We start from the raw sequence: 21,752 nt of genomic DNA on the forward strand, positions 1-21,752 counted from the left end.
TATAAAAAGGTTTATTAGTTATTTCACGGCACATTATTTTCAACTAATTTATATTTGAATTTATTTATTTTACATTCAAATGTAATTGGTTTAAATATCTCGAACCAAAAGATAAATAACTTAAACCACTTTCATAATTATGGGCAAATATATTTAAAATATATCGTAAATTATTTTTTTTCAATATTATAACAAGAACAAGAAGAAGAACAACAGTAAATAGTTAAACAACATATATTAAATGAGAGATAAACATGATCGAAGCAAGCAGGTAGAAACTGTTAGAAACATTATCGCGAATGATCAGGGTATTTAAAGATATCACCGTCGTGACTCGACGATACTCACCTCTCATCGGTCATCGAATTGTCTTATCGATTACAACGATCCGTGAAATCGTTCTCTAATCGGTAACAAACACTGAGATCAAGCGAGGTACACGTTTTAACGAGTACCTAGAACTTTTCTCATGTTCGGTTCATGGTGGTTGTACCACCACGTTCGATCGGTTAATGGATAATTCTCTCACGTGGCATAAACTAACATTTCTTTTCCTTTTTTTCTTTTTCTTTTTTTTTTATTTATTTCTTTTTTTTCGTTCGAGTGGGCGAACCAGTGTTGAGTTTCTGATCCCACGCACAGACACACACACGCACAGACAACACACGTACACGATTATTCTTAAGTATAGAAAATAATGAATAATAACAATATCGTACAGAATGAACAGAATTATCGAACAGAATTATTTAGATCAATCCTGCGTGCCAATCTCCTAAGAATCGTTTAGAAATAAATTTATTATCAATGAAGATAAAATATCTCTCGTAATAATATAATTTGATATATTAATTTTATACCATTTTCATCAATTTTCTAAATGAATTTATTTCTAATAATAAATGAAAAATAATGAATGTTTATTTAAGTATCTCAAATTTCGCGTATACGTTATTAGTCCCTTTTTAGATTATCAATACTATTTAATCGATAAATTTAGTTGAATACTTTCACATAGAGTAGATCGTATAAAAATCATTTTCATTGTCCGATAATTGGATTCGTGACAAGGTGGGCTCGTTGAATTTCGCTAATCTCTTGGACGAGATTTAAACTTTGGCATTTTACACCAAATCCTTTCTATCTATCTCTCTTTCTCTCTCTCTAACAGTTTTAAAGAAAGGTAATACTTTATACATATATATATATATATATATAGGTCAACGCTTTTGATTTTTTGTTATTTTACTTAAAAAAGAAAAGAAAAAAAGAATCTTTCTCACGTAAAGGTATATACTTACTTGCTATTAATTCGAGATATTATTTAGATATACGGGTTTAGTAACAAATGCTGAAACGAATCCTTGATATCCTTCTTACCGTTAATTTAGACGTCGTTACGAAACGTTACACGTTCAATTGCGTTAGGTTTTATTTGCCGAGTTATCGATCCGTAGTAAATACTTAGAAAGGCGTCGATTCCTATAACCGATCCGTGTCTAATTCCAACTTCCGGCAGCAACGGATCCCACCACTTTAAAAACACGTAATATCATACACCTACGAATAAATCTCCCCCTTTCTCCTTCTCCTCACCCTCCTATGTTATTCGATTGTAATCATAAGTCAGTAACATTTAAATGAACCTACTGACTTAACGTATAATTGAATTTTAAACTACAATTCCTTGCACTTTCTCACGCGTGGAAAATTGATCTGATTCAATATCAATATTCACACACACACACACATACACTAGAATATCGAATTAATTAATCACTTTTTACACTAACGTGTTCAAAGATTAATGTAGAATTAAAGCTCGTACAAATGTTTATTGAAAAAATACAAGAAAAGGGGGGGGGGTATCATCGTATGTTTTAAATTTAACCGAGATTGATGAGAATGCTATAGATAAAAAGAGAGGGAAAGATATTCGAATGAATTAACTGTAACTATATTTATTTTTTAAGAAAATAAGTCAAAACATATATCAGTACGTAGAACATATATATAAATAAAATATGTTGATCGAGTTTTGTAAAACAAGGAAGCCTCTGTTTTCTCCATTGTAGGTTAAAGCGTATCATTTTCTGTCTTTATCGTTTCCCTCATTTAAGATACACACACACATATATATATATAAAGAAAGAGAGAAAGTAAGAGAGACGAAGAAAGAGAGAAGATTAAGAGAACTAACATAAGTGATGCAGTAGCCAATGCACCGCCTCCGTTTTTATTTCTTCTTCTTTCTTCTTCTTCTTCTTCTTTTCTTTCTATTTCTTTCTTTATGGCCATGAAGAAGGCTTGTGGCAAGATATAACCGACATGTCAGTCACTCAATAACGAGAGACAGCGTGCACGATGTTAGAGAAACGTGAACGTGGGTAAATGTGTATGGGTAAACTACTCCCAATGCATTCTCGTCGTATTTTCGTAAACGTTGACACTTTGTTTAGGAATTATTTTTTTAGACCTTTTTATGTGTCATTCGAATCAGAATATTTTAATCCAAACTATTTTAATATAAAAAATATTTTAATATCAAACTATTCACGTATATTTATATTCCTATCGTGTTTCATAAATATATATATTTATTTTATTATTTTTTTATTATTATTTATTATTATATTTATTTTTATATTATATTTTTTATTATTATATGTATTTATCCTCTATATGAATAAATTTATTTATTATAGAAAACATAATATATGTTTTAGTTTTATTCGAAAAAATAATTGTAACATTTATATATAGCAAATTTTTTATTTTAGTTGTAGAATATGTTTTAGTTTTATTCGAAAGAATAATTGTAATATTTATAATATTATATTAAAAGCAAATTTTTGTTTCTCAACAAATTATAGGACTTGTCTATTCGTTTAACTATTATCGATGGTACACGTTTAGTGTTAAACAAGTTATTAGAAATTTAGTACGATATCATCATCGTGGTACCGAAAAGAAAAAGAAAAAGTGAGAGATAGAGAGAGAGAGATTGTGTATTTTTTTCTTCGATCACGATCGTCCGACATATTATTCAGGTTGACCGGTCGTCATCCAACAAGGAGGAGGAGGAGGAGGAGGAGGCAGTGGTCCTTGAATGAGCCAACAGCAACCGTGCGTGAACGTTCGAAGGAACGCACGCACGCACGCACGCACGCAAACACGCACGCAAACACGCACGATACGGTACAGCACGCAAGCAAGCAAGCATACACCACGATTTACTTGCGTTTTGATCGTCGTCGAAGAATCCCATTGCCTACGAGTTTTATTTTTCGCGAACGGATTTACCATATTTATTAATGCGAATCAAAAATTGTGCGTGGGTGTGTGTGTGTTTTTTTTTAACGTGTTGTTTATCAGTGCCTCCTACATTTTTTTTCCGACACGTTTCTTTCACGTTTGATTTTTAATCAGCGCGAAAACGAGGTTACTACTTTTTATCATACCGATTTATTTTTTTATTTTTATTTCTAAGATTATCGTATACACGATCACCAATCTCGTTTTATTTTGTTTAATTTGACGATTTTATTTTCATTACTCACGCGTTAGGGCTCGATAATTCATTATGCATCCTGATTGATCTTATTATATAGCCGATTAATTTGATCGATCGTATCTAACGCAAAGATGATCGGTCGTCGGTGTTAGTTGATGATTTCATTAGGTATACTGACACGTTATTCTCTTAAACGATCTCAACGTGTTAACCATCCTACTATCAAATTGAACAAAACGATATTATTCTAAGCTGAGAAATTGATATTTGACAGAAGACGTAACAATAAAGTGTTTAATAATAATAATCATTCGATAGATTATATCAAAAATATTGAATAAATCATTAATTATTATTTTTATTCTTTGTATAATTAGATCGAAATTTATTATACATTATTTACGTTATTTTAAAGGATAGATATCATTTTCGAGATCGACGTTTCGAAAACGATTGATTGATACTTATTAACGAACGACCGTCTAGTTCGATTAAATCTTAAGTTCGCGTCTCGCTGATCGAATCATCGTTTCAATTCATAGATGATCATAGATAAGTACAGTGGTAACTCGATCGGTAAAGTTTAATCACGCGATTGACTTTTATTTCATTAGAACGAGTTATTAAATAAACAACAGTTTTGATCATCTATACCAATTGCATTTGCATTTGCTATTGCTGTTGCTTTTTAACAACGATGAATAATTATTTTATATTTGTTTAATCTTTGTTTTCTTAAACCCTTGATATGTTAATAAACCACGAATCTAAATGATTTGAATTTGATATTTCGATACTTCAAAATCCAATTGGTGTTGCTTTTGAACAACGATGAATATATTTATTATATTTATATATATAATTTAATTTTATATATAATTTTATTATATTTATTTAGTTTTTTTTGTCTAAAACCCTTGATATGTTAGTAAACTACGAATCTAAATGATTTGAATTTGATATTTCGATACTTCAAAATCCTACTGGTGTTGCTTTTGAACAACGATGAATATATTTATTATATTTATATATATAATTTTATTATATTTATTTAGTTTTTGTTTGTCTAAAACCCTTGATATGTTAATAAACTACGAATCTAACGATTTGAATTTGATATTTCGATACTTCAAAATCCTATTGTTGTTGCTTTTGAACAACGATGAATATATTTATTATATTTATATATATAATTTTATTATATTTATTTATATAATATAATATTTCTACTATATTTATTTAGTTTTATTTTATCTTTAAACAAACCACGAATCTAACGATTTGAATTTGATATTTCGATACTTCAAAACCCTATGATCGAATATTCTTATTGTCGTGTATCTTAAATAACAATAATAATAATGGTAACAAGTAAAAAGAAGAGAATGTCGAACGGTAAGAAAAAAAACAAAAAAGTGATACAAAGTCTTAATACAAAGGTGCATGAGAAGAAGTTACGTGATCGAATGAAAGTTCGTTGGTGAATCGTGGATGAAGGAGAAGGGATCCTTAAAAATTGGTCACGTGTAAGTCCAGTGTGTTGTACGTGATCTGAGAACGATATGATGTATCGGGTTAAAAGAAAGAAAAAAGAAAAAAAAAAGAAAAAAAAAATAACAAGATCGATCCATCGATCGATCGATCGAACGTTCGATCGTTTATACTTCGACATATTTCTGTTGAAATTCTTTCGAGTTTCGTAACGTTACATACAAGGTTCGAATAATTTCACGTGTAGCAGGTAGAAATCAAAATGAAAATGTAGTAGGTGTTCATGAAATTTAATAGAAAATAGAATATTAATAGAGAAATATTTCAAACCCTCGATCGACTATAAAACTCGTTCGAATTGTCACGTCGTCGTCGTCGTTATTGGTTTTTTCTTTTTTCTTCTTTTAAAATCTCCTAATACGTTGTGATTAACTGCGATTTATCGAATCTATTAACGAAAGGAAGGTTCTTGTCCACGCTGACGTCAGTTAGAAATTCGTTCGTCATCTACCGAATAACCTTCCTCTCATTCTTCTTTCATATATTATTTTTTTTCTTCTTCTTTTTCTTTTTTTGGGAAGAAGAATGACGCGCGTGTAACAGGTCTTCGAAAAGAAAGGTCGTGGAAAGGTTGGGAACGTCAATTTTTCTTTGGTTTATTTTTTTTTTTTTTATAGATATAGTATAAGACGTCATCGTTATATCTCTGTAATTTATTCGAACAACCATAATCATTATACACATGTGATCATAATTATAAAAGTGGTCTATGTTAAAATTTAAAAATGAAATTAAGTTTATTAATTATTTCCTACCGCATTATTTTCAAGTATAATTAATTAATTCGATGTAATTTGTTGAAATATCTCGAAACAAGATTAGATTACTTTCATAATTATGTTCACCGTAGATGCGTGAAAGTGTTTTAAACGAGAAACATTGTTTCACACGCAAAATATGTGTTCTCCTAACTGTTCTCGACGAGCATGCATTTGAATCAAACGAATCGGGGTCTTTTCGATTGGAAATAACATTTGTAGTACCAATCGGTGGCCTTTACTACTTCTCCCACGCATATATATACATATAAATGCACATAAATGCACTCACGTACAAGCGCGTGTACATATATACACGTGTATAAAGGGGAACATACAATCCGACGTTTCATCGGATCTATTAATGTGGGTGGAATAAATAATAATGAACGATGATATACGTGTTTGTCCCTTTTATCGACACGTTTTACCAATACCAAACGACACAAATACCTACAAGATTAGAATTTCAACACAATAATACTTTGTTTAATCGAATCATTTTTCTCAACTGTTGTTCTTGTCTTTGTCTTTTGAAATATTTTATTTTATTTCATATATTATTATTTATTTTATACCTTAGATCTAATAAAAAGATATATTTTTTGTTTATTTTATATTATTAACAATTATTAACGAGGATTTAAAAATATTTCTTAAACTAATACGAATGCTATGATGATCGATTTAATATTCAATAATATTGATAATGAAATAGGAGAAAGATAACACATAAATAGAAAATCTATATTCCTAAGTAGGATTATTGCGTTTATTAAGAAGAAGCGTGCGAGATAAGCAACCACTCAGACTGGAATGAAGAAACACCGGGAATGTAAACTCGTTAAACCATATCTTCGATTAGAATTCTAAAGTAAAAAGAATTTCGAATTCTAGTGAGATTTAAGTGCTATCTGAAGCCTGTAATTTGCGTTTAGATAGATCTCGATAGATCTATCTCTATTTAATTTCATTTTGACGAGCAGCATACACGCACACACACACACACTCACATACACATACACACTTTTCTTCTATCGGATGATTTTATTCAAACTATATGATCCTTCTCCTTTAACATAATTAATCGTATCGATCGGTAATTATTAACGGAGAAATCGTAATCGATCTCTCGAAGATATCATCATCATTATCATCATTATCATTTCTTGCGTAAACTAGCTGGACTAATATCTTTTCTGTGAAACTTTTACTTTCATTTTACAATTAGTCGAATAGAATTTGGTTAATCGCGTTACGATTAATTTCAATTACTTCAAAAGTTCACGTTTAATATTATTTTATATTTTATATATTATAAGAAATATATTTTTTTTATTACATATTTATTATAATATTTTTTTCTATATTTTTATTATAATATTTTTTATATTATATATAACATAACATATATATATTATAAAAAATACATTTTCTTTTTATTACATATTTATTATAATATTTTTTTCTATATTTTTATTATAATATTTTTTATATTATATACAATATAACATATATATATTATAATATATTTTTTATTATATATTATATATTATTTGCGATAATAAATATATATTCAAATTAATTTAAATTATAATTTACTTTGAAAAAGAAAAATAAAGAAAGTAAGAGAGAGAGAGAGAGAGTATGCTGAAAATGATTCACAATAAGTGTAGTTCGCATAAAGGGAATGATCAAACGATACGATAAAAGGATAAAATAAGAGAATAAAAGAGAGAGAGAGAGAAAGATTGAACGTTTAAGATCTCTCTTTCTCTTTCTCTCTTTCATTTTGTTTCTTTAAACTCGATGATATCCAGTCGAGCGATCGATCATAAGCGTGAAGCTTCCCCATTGTTCTTCCAACGCCCGGTGGTTGTTACATGGTATATACCATAGGCGCGTTGAATAGGCGCCTTATGTGGGATATAACTCTGTTGAAAGTGTCGACCCGGATTATTATCGCAAAACGATCTTTCTCAAACAGCGGGTTGGCCCCTTTTCCTGCGAACTTCTTTCCAAATCCGTCGAACAACAAATCCGACCGACGTTCATCAATTTTCTCTACCTACCTATGGTATATACCATAACATATACCATATATACATTTATTTTATCGCGATAGAAGAGATACGATCATCATCATCATCATCATCATCATTATCATCGTCATCATCATTGTCATCATCCGATTACTTCCGCTTGAAAAAAGATCAACCTTTCGATCCTTCGAAAGAAGAAATTACCTTCCCAAAATGTAAAGCCTCCTTTTGTATGGTAAATCAATTTAACTCTTGAGTTTTCTCCTACACACGCACACACACTCGCATTAAATTCGCAATGCAACAGTGATTTCAATAAGAATCACGGATATACATAAATTGGTGACATATATGTTAATTTCATTTAGTCGAAAGTTTTATAAGAATAAGAAACTTTAATAGGATTTTAGCGATAATTGAGCGTTGCTGCTTACGATAGAGAAAGCTGGGAATTGAATTAATTTCAATAAGACAATACGCGAATAATTTATTTATTTATTTAAACGAACAACTAAAGATAATCCAATTAATGATATAGCAATTGAAACAATTGTTGCAATTTGGTTAATCATTTTTTTCTTTTGAAAATTTCAATTTACTTTTGATCAGCGTATAAGAATTTAGGAATATCTTTATCAACTATAAATACGTTGCATCTTTATATTATGCATTTCCCCCCCCCCCCCCCCCTCCTCCTCCTCACGCAACGCGTATATCTACGTGGGTTACAACACGCATGCGTCGTCATTGTTGTTCATCTCTTCTCGTTTCTACTTGTTGTTGTTGTTGTAGCTGTTGTTGTTGTTGTGTAGTGCACGTAGGCAGAATGTAAAACTCAACGAGTTTGTATGCAACATGCACCGACACAAAGGTTCTTACCGGTTAACGCGCTTCGAGGATTCTTGTCCCCTTTCCCCCTCTCATCACTTCCTTTGAAGATCAATAAAAGTGTAAATAAGTCGAAGTGTCCCATCTCCCCCTTCTTCCCCCTTGTTTCGTTATCCCGTGTATTTTACGTGTAATACGTGATCGTTGTCGTTCACATTGTATTTAATAATTTATTTTTGCTCATATTTAATGAGTAACTCATCAATGTTATATTCATTCATTCATTCATTCATTCATTCATATTTAAAGCCACGTGATTTGTATAAGTAATAAGATGATAAGGGAGTGGGTGGGAGGGGGTGGTAGAACACAAACGAATAAAGAAATAAATGAAATTTCAGGAAGAGATCGGAGAGATCATCGAGTCTGCCCCATCTACTCCATTACGCGTCATCGAGGAACTAAAATATCCAAAGCAACAAGAAGAACCAACAACTATCGTAAATAAATCATCTTCGAGTTTGGATAATAATACGGTGAACAGTACGATATGTTTGCCAACGAGAAGTACTCGTCTCCCAAAACGACAGAATTCTCTGCCACGGGGGAATAAAAAAACTATCATCGGGGAAGATATCGGCGAGTGGTCTAACAACATACTCGCCGAATTCAATAGCATAATAGCTAACGAGATTAACGAGTTAACCAAAGAAAATTCGATAAATTATTCGGAAATAAGGAGGGGACAATCGAGGAATAACGAAAGGGAAGACGAAACGAGAATAATCAAGTACAAAGAATTGTTGAACGAGTTTGGTATATCGGATAGCGAAAATTCCGATGAAAATTTCAACAAAAACAACGATAATAACGGTGACAAAGTGAACAATAAATTTTGGTTTAACGGTAAGAAGAATAATACTTATTACGACGAGGAATCGAATGATCAAGATATTTCACGACGTAAAAGTGGAAGTCTACCGGATAATCTGGGTGTCGTTATCGATCATCATAGATACAATAGATTGATCAATGACAATCGTCAATCTAACGAGTCTTTAACGAGGAACGTGAATAATCATTGTTCGTGGAGTAATCGAAACATATCTAGTCTACCAACGAGAATCAATCGTCCCGGGGGGGAAGAGGACGTTAACAATGAACCAAAGAAAATTGTAGGGTTAAGAAACGTGCCTGACGACGATGTACCGGTCGTCTTACCTCCGTCCTCTTCCTCTTCCTCATCGTCATCGTCATCATCATCTTCTTCTTCTTCTTCATCGTCGTCGTCATCATCATCATCTTCTTCTTCTTCTTCTTCATCTTCTTCTTCTTCATCTTCTTCATCATCATCGTCATCATCCTCGTCTTCGTCTTCCTCAAGAATAATCACCGTGGAAGAATCCAAAAGCAAACTTCCACCTCGTCAACGAACGGATTCCCAAAGGAAACACAGTCTTCCCGTGACTCCGACCAATCATAGGCGTCGTCGCGATTGCCAGCCGAGGTTTCCAAAATTTCAACATACCCAAGACGATCAAGACATCGGTATGGATCCTGATTACGATGACGTATTCAATAACAAAAACGATCATCATCGCGTAATCGCTGCCAGATCAAAATCATTGGACAACGATGTACCGAAATCGGCACCGGTCACCCCGACCGAAGAAAAGAAGCCACCCTTCGGTGGGAAATTTCTTAAAAGAAGACAGACACCCGTTTTTCACGAAAATACGAACGACGTTGTACTCGTCAGAGTATCGTCTCTACCCGATCAGGATTTATTTTTAGGAAATCGAACGAAGGATGGTACGTCGACGAAGAAACGTGCCGTTTCACCTTTCACCTTACGTTCGGACATTTCGGCTAAGAGATTGTCCGAATCCGACAGAGACGTTAGAGAAACCAGTCCGGTTGACTTGAAGAAGTTTTCTATATCTAGGTCGAGGGGTAACGACGTGGCAGTCGAATGCGACCTGCCCGAAAATAGAAACGATTCGATAATTAACGAAAATAGGAGAATTGAAAATGACGACGCTAAGAGAATCATCGATGAACAAAACGCCAGATCGGGATCGGTGAGAATAATCATTTAAGAAAACACATAAAATATATGTGTGTTCATAATTATGAAAGTGGTCTAAGCGAAAATTACAAAAAAATAAATTTATTAGTGTGGGATGCGAGCGTCTCCAAGTCAAACACTTAAATAGGCATTCGCGAAGAGATTGGACGGTGGGCTCTGGATAGCTCAATGGTTAAAAGAGTAGTCCGGAAAGCGGAAGATTCCGGGTTCGAGTCCCAGTCCAGCCAGTTCATCGGCCCAATTTTTTCACGAATCCTACATTAGTTATTTTAGCACATTATTTTCAACTAAATGAATTCAATGTAATTTTCACGATATTGTTAGATAGTGATTATTATTTCAATATTATATAGAATGCATTTAATGTTTAAATGTAATTCGTTGAAATATCTCGAAAACAAGAAATATATGACTTAGATCACTTTCATAATTATAAGCACACATATATTAATTTTTTTTCCTATTAAAAATATTGATCAATGAATTTCAGTTGCCAATCTCTTTACATTCTCTCTTATCGAGAATCAGAAATGGTTCAGGCTCCTGTTGTTCCAACAGTCTACCAATGGAATCATTTACTTATTCGGATATAGCCACTCAAACATCGCCTCCTATTTCAAGAAGTTCTAGTTTTACTTGGGTCAGCGAATGCGAGTCTCCGCGAGGTAAGATGTTTTCATTCTTTTATTTATTTCCTATCTTCGATGGAAAATACGTAGATAAGAAATTGAACGCAGTAGTAGTAGTAGTACTAGTAGTAGTAGTAGTACTAGTACTAGTAGTAGTAGTAATAATAGTAGTAGTAGTAGTTGTGGTAGTTGTTGTAATAGTAGTGGTAGTAGTAGTAGCAAGCTAAGTCGATTCGTCGCTTATCAGCTTTGCTTCGCTTTGGCGTTTATAGCGGAATCGCAATTGGATTCGCAGTCGCTGCAAGACGAGAGTACACTAGACCCACCCTCGCCTCAAGACACCGTAGACGACGACAACAGATCATCATCCTCCTGTCAAGATCTTTTGCAAAGCATGGATGAGATTTCATCGGGTAGTTTGTCACCGGACGCTGTTGATAGAGCTTCTCCTCTAGAAAGTGGAATCGGTACTGCAAGCCCACCCAGAAGCACGGATCGACGATTAAGCAAACGTAAGCTTCAATTTCTCCCTCCTTTTTTAATTTACTTACTTACTTACTTACTTACTTGTTCTTTTTCAAGAACATTCAAAAGAATACTTCGTATTTTTTGTACAAACATCAAACGAATTTCTTCTTTAAAGCGTCGACCTCGAACAAGTGTCACCGTAAAGAAACTTGGGAAAGAATTCGCCGTAGACCATCTAAATTGGGCTCGCGTAACGACAAGAACAATCAAGACGTTTGGGTCAAACGTGAAAGTGTTCACACGCAAACGAAAGATCAGGAGGATCGATATATACAAGAAGTGGTTGACAGTAGCAGCGGATTGGACGATTCTTTGCCTCGTGTTAAACCACCCAGGCCTACGAATCTACCATTATGTGAGTTCATTTGAAATCCTAACTATACTACTTCTTCTTCTTTCTATTTTGTTGATCTATCTTCCATTAGAAATGAAACTTAATATCGAATTTGAAAGATGACGGTGAGGGGGATGGGGTATCGAAGTTTAGGAATGGGTAACGTAGTGTAGCGAAAAGTGAGTTATTGAAATAAGTTCACGTACGACATCGTAGGTCTGTCTACGACAGCCAGTTCATTGAGTTCCGGAGAATTATTGGAGACTCCACCACGAGCACCCTCTTCCCCATCGGCAGCTAGTCTGCAGTTGAAACCAGAACCATTGACGATAGAAATGGGAGGAAAGAGCAGCAGCGCGCCGTTGTTGGAAAACAACGACGTAGGAAATAACGTAGGAAAGGTTTCGGTGAGTAGACAATATATTATTTAATGTAATAATCAAATTATAAAAGTAAACTCTTTTCTCGAAGAAGAAAAAGAAAAAGAAGAAGAGACAAACATAATTAAAAAATACAAAAGAAAAATAAGAGAAGAGTATCTAAATTTTCTTTCTTGCTATAGAGTAATATCAATCACGTTAAACATTTGAGTAAGGGTTCGCATGGTATTCGAGATTATTATCAAGATTATCACGTTAGACTTATTTTCGTTTGGAGATTATTATTATTATTATTATTATTATTATTATTATTATTATTATTATTATGATGATGATGATGATGATTCTTTCTCACACTTATTGCGAATCATTAGTATCTGCCCACGCAAACCGTGTACTTCATCGAGCATCGTGTACACGGCTATTTGTATTTTTCTTCAACGCGTACATTTAACAAACGTTTCATTCGTAAAGTTAAATCGCCGAAAGGGTAAATATAAAAAAGAAAAAATAACTTCAAAAGGAAAAAAGAAACAAGTTTGCAGCTTAAATTTCCCTTTTCACGGGTGGTGGCATCTCTGTTTTCCTCCCCTCCTATCGAGAACGAAAGGATGCAGTTATTTTTGTACTCGTTTAACGATGAATAATCAAATAGAAATGAAAGAAGGAAGGAAAAATTAGCTATGAAATATTTAAGCAACAGTTCGCATGCAATTTCATTTTGGATTGTTCCTATTTTTTGAAATAATATCATGTTTATTTTCAAGAAAGCATGTTAAAGAAGAAGATCGAGACGTTTGATCGTGACTTGAATGGAAGCTTGATTTTCCTTTCACATAAGTCAGACGGTGATATTCTATTATAAAAGTTTGAATTATAGTTGTGCTTCGACATGCATACTAAACGTAGGATAGTGATTTCGCATAGTTCACGTGTGTTTCTTTTTTTTCTTCTTCTTCTTCTCGTATTAACAGATAATCGAATTAACATCCAACAACACGATCGATTTTTCTTTTTTCTTTTAAGTCGATATTAATATATGTTTTAATAGAAAATGTTGTTTTTAATTACGCGTATATAAAGGATAATAGATTACATTTATAAACACACGTTTATGCAACATGCACGTTAAGTGATTATTTTTATAACAACGATAGATAGAAGATCGAAGAACGGGTCCATATAATTCATGGATATTGAACGAACACCACGATCAGAGAGGCATAATAGCATTCAAGGTCACTTGTCCGATGCTTTGATACCAAAAGCATCCTTCGCTCGGATGCATAAACGTTGCGCTTGTGTTCCGCTTACCTAAAACGTTTATCGATCGGGGTTTACGTTTAAAGGGATACACTTTTTGTTCTTTCTTTCATTTCTTTTTTTTTTTTTTTTTTGCATTACGTATTAAAATTAATTCGTATTTAAAAAGATGTTTCACAATATAAGACGACTACTCGTATAAAATCAAAAACCGATTTATTAACAAGTCTCACATGTTTCGATATCGATGATAAGCGAATGAATGAAAAGTATTCGTGTAAACGTGGATTCTTATCTAATGATAATAATATAAGATTATATCTTTTTTTTTAAAGAAAAAAAAAAAAGAAAAAAAATTGTAAAGAAGGGGAATTATTAGCGTGTGATAAGTAAAACGAGTGTTTTATCAATATCGAACGATTCGTGAGTTTCTTATCAATTAAATAAAGACAAAGTGAATAAAATAGAGAGAAAGAGAGAAAGAGAGTAAGAGAAAATCAATATTTCTTACCGGAAATAAATATTTACTTACGATTTGTTTCGTCTCGTAAAAATAATAAGAATAAATAAATAAAAAAAAGAAAAATTTATAGTAATAAACTAATAACAAAGTTATTATTCCCGTTCTTTCGTATCTTGTAAAAAATTGTCTTCTATATTTTTGTATATTTTATTTCTTCATATTATTTTCCGTTTATGCAGATTATTATATTTTTTCGTGTATTTCTAACTATGGTTACGAATTATCAATGAAGTGTCAGCACACAAAGTGATGGTTTATGCACGAATGAACATCTCTCTCTCTCTCTCTCTCTATCTTTTCAAGCAAATGTGTGTTTTTCGCGTTATACACGGATGCGCTTACCAACCAACCAACACATACCACTACTACTGCTAATACACACCCCAACGAGTAATACTAACACATATATAAATAAAAGTAAACGTGTATCAGTGAGTGATCAAAGCTAATGGAGAAGTGAGCCGTACTGGCAACGTATTAGTCGGTTGGCATCCCTCGACCCTCGCATAAACGTTTTGCTTCTCCTCGAGAGTTTACCAACCAGCCCTTTTCTTCTTCCTCTCTCTTTTTCTCTCTTTTTTCCCCCTTACTTACTATTCTGCACAGGAAAAAAAAAACACCTATCAGCATTGCTCGAACTTTCAACTGCAGTTTTTTGAAAAAAAAGAAAAACAAAAAAGAAAATAGAAAAAAGAAAATATATTTTAAACCACTATGAAAGTTGAAAGATAAAAAAAATCGATGATATGATCTTTAATACTTTATCTTCTAACTTTTTCTTCTTCCTCCCGGTTACCAATCACGCGCTTTAACTTTGTTTTTAACAAACAAAACAAACAAAACGAAGAAAAATTTCGATAACGATCCGATTGATTCGCGAACTTTTTCACGTTTATTATACGCAGTGTTAGGAGGATATCAGTTTTACGAGAGTAACGTTACGATATAAAGAAAAGGTCAAGGTCAACCATTTGTTTCGAGGTCAAGCCAGCATAATCCTTCCAAGTGGGTCACGTTTAAAACGGCAAATGGTCGTTTATAAAACCTGAACCTAGTAGACGATATCATCCTCCTGGATAATACCTGGCGTATCGTATCCTTTCGTTGTTCTTCCTTTTGCTGCCATTCGAGACCTCATCCATTTAAATGAACGATATTCTCTCTGCGTCAGCCAGTTTTCAAACTTTTATCTAACGAGTTAGATCCCAGTAATTGAAATTAATCCTCTCGAGCTTTTGCATAAACTCGTAGAAAATTTTAACTTTCTACTTTTTTTTGTTTTGTTTTTATTACAATACGAAACGAACAAACATTTCATCATTATTTATCGACGAAAAAGGTTACTTTTATAAACCATAAAACGTGCTCTCTCTCTTTCTCTCTCTCATATGTCCATTTTTATTTATTTTTTTATTTATATAGTTTACTTTTTATAGCAAATATTTTATACAATATCAATACTTTAGTTCTTTTGTATTACATATGTAACATATATATATATATTTATACATGGTGAGCTTCAAGCAAAAATATTCAATAAACGTAACCGTGTACGATTTTAAATGATACTCATATTTTTGTTTTCTTTTTTTAATGCATTACGTGACGCACGAGAATGTTATATAAGAGAGAGAGTTTATATAACTAACGATTGTTATAATAAAAAATGTATCATGTCGTTGAAATAAAAGCACGCAGAGAGGAGAGAGGAGAGACCTTAATCCAATAGTAATAAAAGCTTATGTTCCCTCGACGATTGTGTCTCGAAGATTACCACTACTACTACAATAATACTCAAAGAAATATTTCAACGCGATCATAAATATCATTTATATTTATTTATTTTCGCGATGTCCAATCGTTAGAATCTCCGTCAAGGTGCATAATTATTATCATTAATTTTCCACAATAAATTCGATGAATATTATGTCAGGTAACGATATCAATTAGAATATAATTAAAAAGAGAAAAAAGGAAAAGAAAAGAAAAAAATGTCTTTTGATGCAGATAGGTAGCATGTAAAGAGGCAAGAAAATGCGATAACGATGTTCCGTCTTGTTTCAGTCGTTGCAGCAGCCACGTTCGCAATCGGAACGACAACTATCAGGTGAGTCTTATCTCTTTAACGCATATAACGTAGAATCCTATCCAATGTTATTACGTTCTCACTATCTTTATCGTTACAGTTGCTTCTACCTTTCGTGTAACTACGAAATACATGCATATATATATATATGTATATGTGTGTATGTATTTCTTCGACATATCGAACTTTCTAATGTGGTGATTCTCTCTTTGATATTCGTATTCTCGAATATACATAATGTTATACAAGCATGTAAATTGTTAATACTTAAACACGTTAATAATAATGGATACTCGATGTTTTACAAAGTCAAAGAAATAATAATCTTACGAACAATTTCTTAGTCATAGCAATGGGAAAAGTTTGAAAAATAAAAAAAGAAAGAAAAATAAAAATAAAAATAAGGAAAGAATTGTACGTTCCAGCAGATACGTCTTTAGAAAGAAATTTACATGTTTCTTTAAACATAAGCAAAATGGAATTAGTATTAGGTATGGAAAATAACTAACGTAAGACCGTTAGAAATCATTGAAGAAAACTTAACGGTTTATTTCGTCGTTTTTAAGAAGGAATAAGTGACAGAGATGTTACTTTTGAATAAAGATTTCTTTGTGTGTGTGTGTGTATAATTATATATGTTTAACATATATATTGGATTGGCAACTAAACTAGTGTTTGGTTACTTTGAGAAAAATCTATATATTTATCTATATATTTAGAGGGGGGAGGAAGGTAAACGATTACTCGAGTAAAATTCAATGTTTCCTACACGCTTTCTTATTTTTTCGTTTCACCGAAATATTGGCACATTGTAAATTTATTTTATAACAATATTTTTCTTCTCTTCTTTATAATTGTAAATTTATTTTAATAATTTTTTCTTCCTTTTAATTTCTTTATATATATCATATAAAATAATATTAAATAAATATATATAAAATATAAATAAAATAGAATAAATATATATAAAATAAAATAAATATATATAAATATATATAAAATAAAATAAATATATATAAAAGATATATAAAATAATATAAATATAAATATATATAAAATAAAATAAAATAAAATAAAATATATAATATAAAATAAATATTAAATAAATATATATATAAAATAAAATAAAATAATATAAAATATATATAATAAATAAAGACAGAAAAAAGGTTATAGGTTTGTATTCAAGTAACCACACTCACTTTTTTAATTGCCAACCAAAAAATCTGCAATCACTTAGTTGCTAACTTAATACATGCATATATATATATATATATATATATAATAGTTACGTATAGTAAATGTATAGAAAAGTTTTTAGCGGTATGTCAAACTCTTTAGAAACGTGCTCGTTCGATCGAAAATCCGATTTAACTCGTCGTTCATACATCAGCAACGAACTTGCCATGAAAACGAACGCTTCTAAACAGGTCGAGGACAGATACGACGTACGTACGCTTCGACGATCGTTTTGAGCTTTCGCATGGTAGAATTTTATAGAGAAAAGAAAAATAAAATAGAACAGAAAAAGAGAGAATAGGTGAAACAGAGAGAGAGAAAGAGAAAGAGAAAGAGAGAGAAGGACTCGAGTTATTTCGCTTTTGATAAATGCAAATTCAATCAAAAATTCGATAAAAATTCAACAAAGAGCAAAACAAAATTAAGGGGTAAATATTATATATATATATATATATATATGTCATATCTTCGATTAATATTTTTTGTTTGTTTGTTTGAGGGGGTGGGATGGCGGAGGATGATGAGATGAGGGTGGGAGGGTTCCGTTTAATTTCCTTTCTCTTTCTCGAAACGATCCGAGCGAGATATCGTAACGATTTGTCGGCCTAAGGGGGTAAAGTACGATCGAGAAAGTAATCGGTGGGGGGAGGGGGAGGGGGGAGGAGGAGGAGGTGGGGACGGGAGTTAGGCCACACATTTGCGTAGCTCGCGTGGCTGATTTAATTCTTAATTTTAGCCTCGGGTCAGCACGCCTCCTCCTGCACCGGAAGCTTTAATCACCGCACAGGGTTTTGCCGCGATGCCTTCGAATAATCTCACATTGCCAGCGAAACTTTATGTAGTCGTTGTGGTACGGTGTGGTGTGGTTTTGTATGGTATGGTGTGTGTCGGCACACAGATATATACGTAGGAGAGTCAGGTCTGGTTGCCACACGAGAAAGCAATTAGCGCGTGTTCACGTGAGCTTCGATAATTAATTAAACTTTCGCGATCGATCGTAGTAGTACCGTTTCTTTACTCGACTACAATGTTTCATTGTCTTTTACTTCTGATTCTTCTTGGTATCTAATTCTATATATATATAATATTTAATATAAAATATATAATATAAAATAATAAAAATAATAATATTATAATAAATAATAAAAAAATAATAATAAAATAATAATAAAATAATAATAATAAAATAATAAAAAATATAATATAAAATAATATTATATATATATATATATATATGCAATTGATGGTATATGATAAAAAGGAAACAGAAAAGAAAAAAAAGAAATTTACAGATAAGAAAAATCCAAGTGAAACACCCTTAAACATTTTTCATAATCAACAATCTTCATCATATAATATATTTATATGTATGCATATAAATCAAATAGGAATTGATAGTACACTGTTAAAAGAAAAGAAATTTACAGATAAGAAAAATCTTCAACATCCTTAAACCATTTATCTCAATCAGTAATCTTTTCATCATATTATAATAAATATCTTACATACATGTATATAGGAATACTCTTTCGTTCTAACTTTCCGGCCCACGTCTACCTTTTTCAGAGAAGGTTCATTTAGTTGTTAATTTAAAATGACGTTAAAATAGTATGCGTTTTCGTACACCGTCATTGAATATTTTTAGTCGGTTTATTTTGGTAGTGTCCGAAGGTGGATGCTTTTTATAAAAACGCCTCGAAAACTTATGCGAGTCAATGATTTCCAAGGTAATAATATAAATGAACCTGGGCCTTTTTTTTCTTTTTTTTTTGCATATACCATACATATACATATATACCATATATACCATACATATACATATATACAATACATATACATATATATATATATATATAATATAATTTATAATTAATTTATGTATAATTATATTAATTTATATATATATATATTTCTTTTTAATCAGAAGTATACTAATCGTAGATACTTTTTTTTACCGAACTCTAAATTCTTAATGGGAGGAGGGTAAGGTTGAGGATAAGGGTAAAGGGGGATGGGACTCGAGAAATATCGGAAAGATAGGAAGCTGCAAATTGGGTTTACGCGTGTCACACCTTCGTGTTCTCAGCTAAGAGAAACTAATTACGAGTTCTGGCATCATTATCATGCGCGTGTGAACGTTGTTAGGGAACAGCTATTATCGATCGTGTATTTGCTTCATGTGGCGAGACAAAGATAGAGAGAGAGAGAGAGAGAGAGAGAAAGAGAAATTTCGATAAGACAATTATCTTTAGAAACGAACCAACTCGTATATTCTTTTTCTTTTTTTTTCACCTGGAAATGATAGTTCGTTTGTGAACATTTAATATCGTAGATCTTTCGGCGGCTATTATCAAACAGAGAAAAACACACACACACACATATATATATATATAAATTAAAAAATAATAATATAAAATCGTAGAAATGAATAAGTAACGCGTCAATGCGATCTCGCCTTCGAGGCATGCACGAAAAGGATTTGTAAATGTTTCCCATCGACTAAACTAATTGCTGGCTTTCAGCAACGTTCTACTTCGCTGATTATCTCTCTGACTATAGGACAAAGAAATCGTAATTACTCGATTATGTGCAGGGTATATCGATTGTCATCGATAACTTTCGATCAAACAATTTAAAGAAAATAATAATAATTATAATAATAATAATAATGATACTTTAATCACGTTCACGTGGAAAATATTAAAAGAATAATACAATCGAAAGGTGTGTAAAATAAAAAAGGGGAAATTTGTGGATTCAATTTCATTTTCTTTTTTTTTGGTTTGTAGAAATAATAATCAGATTATTTATTAATAATAATAATCATTATTGAAATATTATTATTATCCGTGAATAGCTGTTAGAGGTTATTTCAGGTGATAATAATTATTGACTCATCGTTGTGCATAACGTAACACCGATACTAGACGGGAAGATTTAACAGGAGAAAGAAGATTTCTTTAAAGTAAGAAATAAAAAAAAAAGAAAAAATCCGATTACGAAGAAGGGCTTACATTAGACGAGTCTCGAAGGAAATCTGTATGATTGAAAGGGAAGTAACTACCTGTAGAATGCATAAATCTAATAGGGATTGATGATATATTCTTGTTAAAAAAAGAAACAAACAATTTAACGGAATTGATACTCGTAAAGATAAGAAATAAAATATCTGGAAACAATGTTATTCGATTATTTTTAATCGTTCAATCCTAATTTTGCGTATAACGTAATGAAGGATACACTCGTGTGTGAGAAATATTTCATTTAACAAATTCACGACCATTTGATTCGCATCCTACTAAAAATTGAATCGAAAAATTGAATGTTTGTATCAATCGAAAAAGAAGGGATTGACGATGAGAGTATTAAAATAATAAAAGGGTAAGGAGGGGTCCTAATTTTCCTAACATAATGAAGGATACACGAAATAAGTGTAAACCGAAACGTTCGTATGCATTTATCGTGTTGTATCAGACAGTGCAATTTTTTCAAAGTTAATAAAATAACTTTATACACACTCGTGCGTGAGAAATATTTCATTTAACAAACTCATTTGATTCGTAGACTACTAAAAAATGAATTCATTGGTATATTAAATGTATCAATCGAAAAAGGAGGGATTAACGATGGGAGTATTAAAAGAACAGAAGGGTAAGGAGGGGTCCTAATTTTGCTAACATAATGAAGGATACACGATATAAGTGTAAACCGAAACGTTCGTATGCATTTATCGTGTTATATCAGATACTGCAATTTTTTCAAAGTTAATAAAATAACATTATACACACTCGTGCGTGAGAAATATTTCATTTAACAAACTCATTTGATTCGTACACTACTAAAAAATGAATTCATTGGTATATTAAATGTATCAATCGAAAAAGGAGGGATTGACGATGGGGGTATTAAAAGAGCAACAGGGTGGGGAGATGAGATGAGATGAGGGGTGGGGTGGGAGGTAGATAGGTAGGAAGAGACAGAAAAAGGT

The 21,752-nt window shown here is 31.9% G+C and overlaps 1 protein-coding gene across 1 annotated transcript in view; it reads left to right on the plus strand.

Annotated features, from left to right (window-relative positions):
- The window catches only part of LOC122517413, a 178,158-nt gene that overhangs the window by 57,467 nt on the left and 98,939 nt on the right, over positions 1 to 21,752 (plus strand). The window contains exons 3-8 of the mRNA XM_043635779.1: positions 9,095 to 10,774; positions 11,273 to 11,447; positions 11,684 to 11,923; positions 12,055 to 12,294; positions 12,490 to 12,680; positions 16,504 to 16,546. Of these exons, the coding sequence (XP_043491714.1) occupies positions 9,095 to 10,774; positions 11,273 to 11,447; positions 11,684 to 11,923; positions 12,055 to 12,294; positions 12,490 to 12,680; positions 16,504 to 16,546 (2,569 nt within the window). The remainder of the gene's footprint in view (positions 1 to 9,094; positions 10,775 to 11,272; positions 11,448 to 11,683; positions 11,924 to 12,054; positions 12,295 to 12,489; positions 12,681 to 16,503; positions 16,547 to 21,752) is intronic.

The sequence above is a fragment of the Polistes fuscatus genome, unplaced genomic scaffold, assembly GCF_010416935.1.
Source record: "Polistes fuscatus isolate 324 unplaced genomic scaffold, CU_Pfus_HIC Scaffold20, whole genome shotgun sequence".
Taxonomy (NCBI): Eukaryota; Metazoa; Arthropoda; class Insecta; order Hymenoptera; family Vespidae; genus Polistes; species Polistes fuscatus.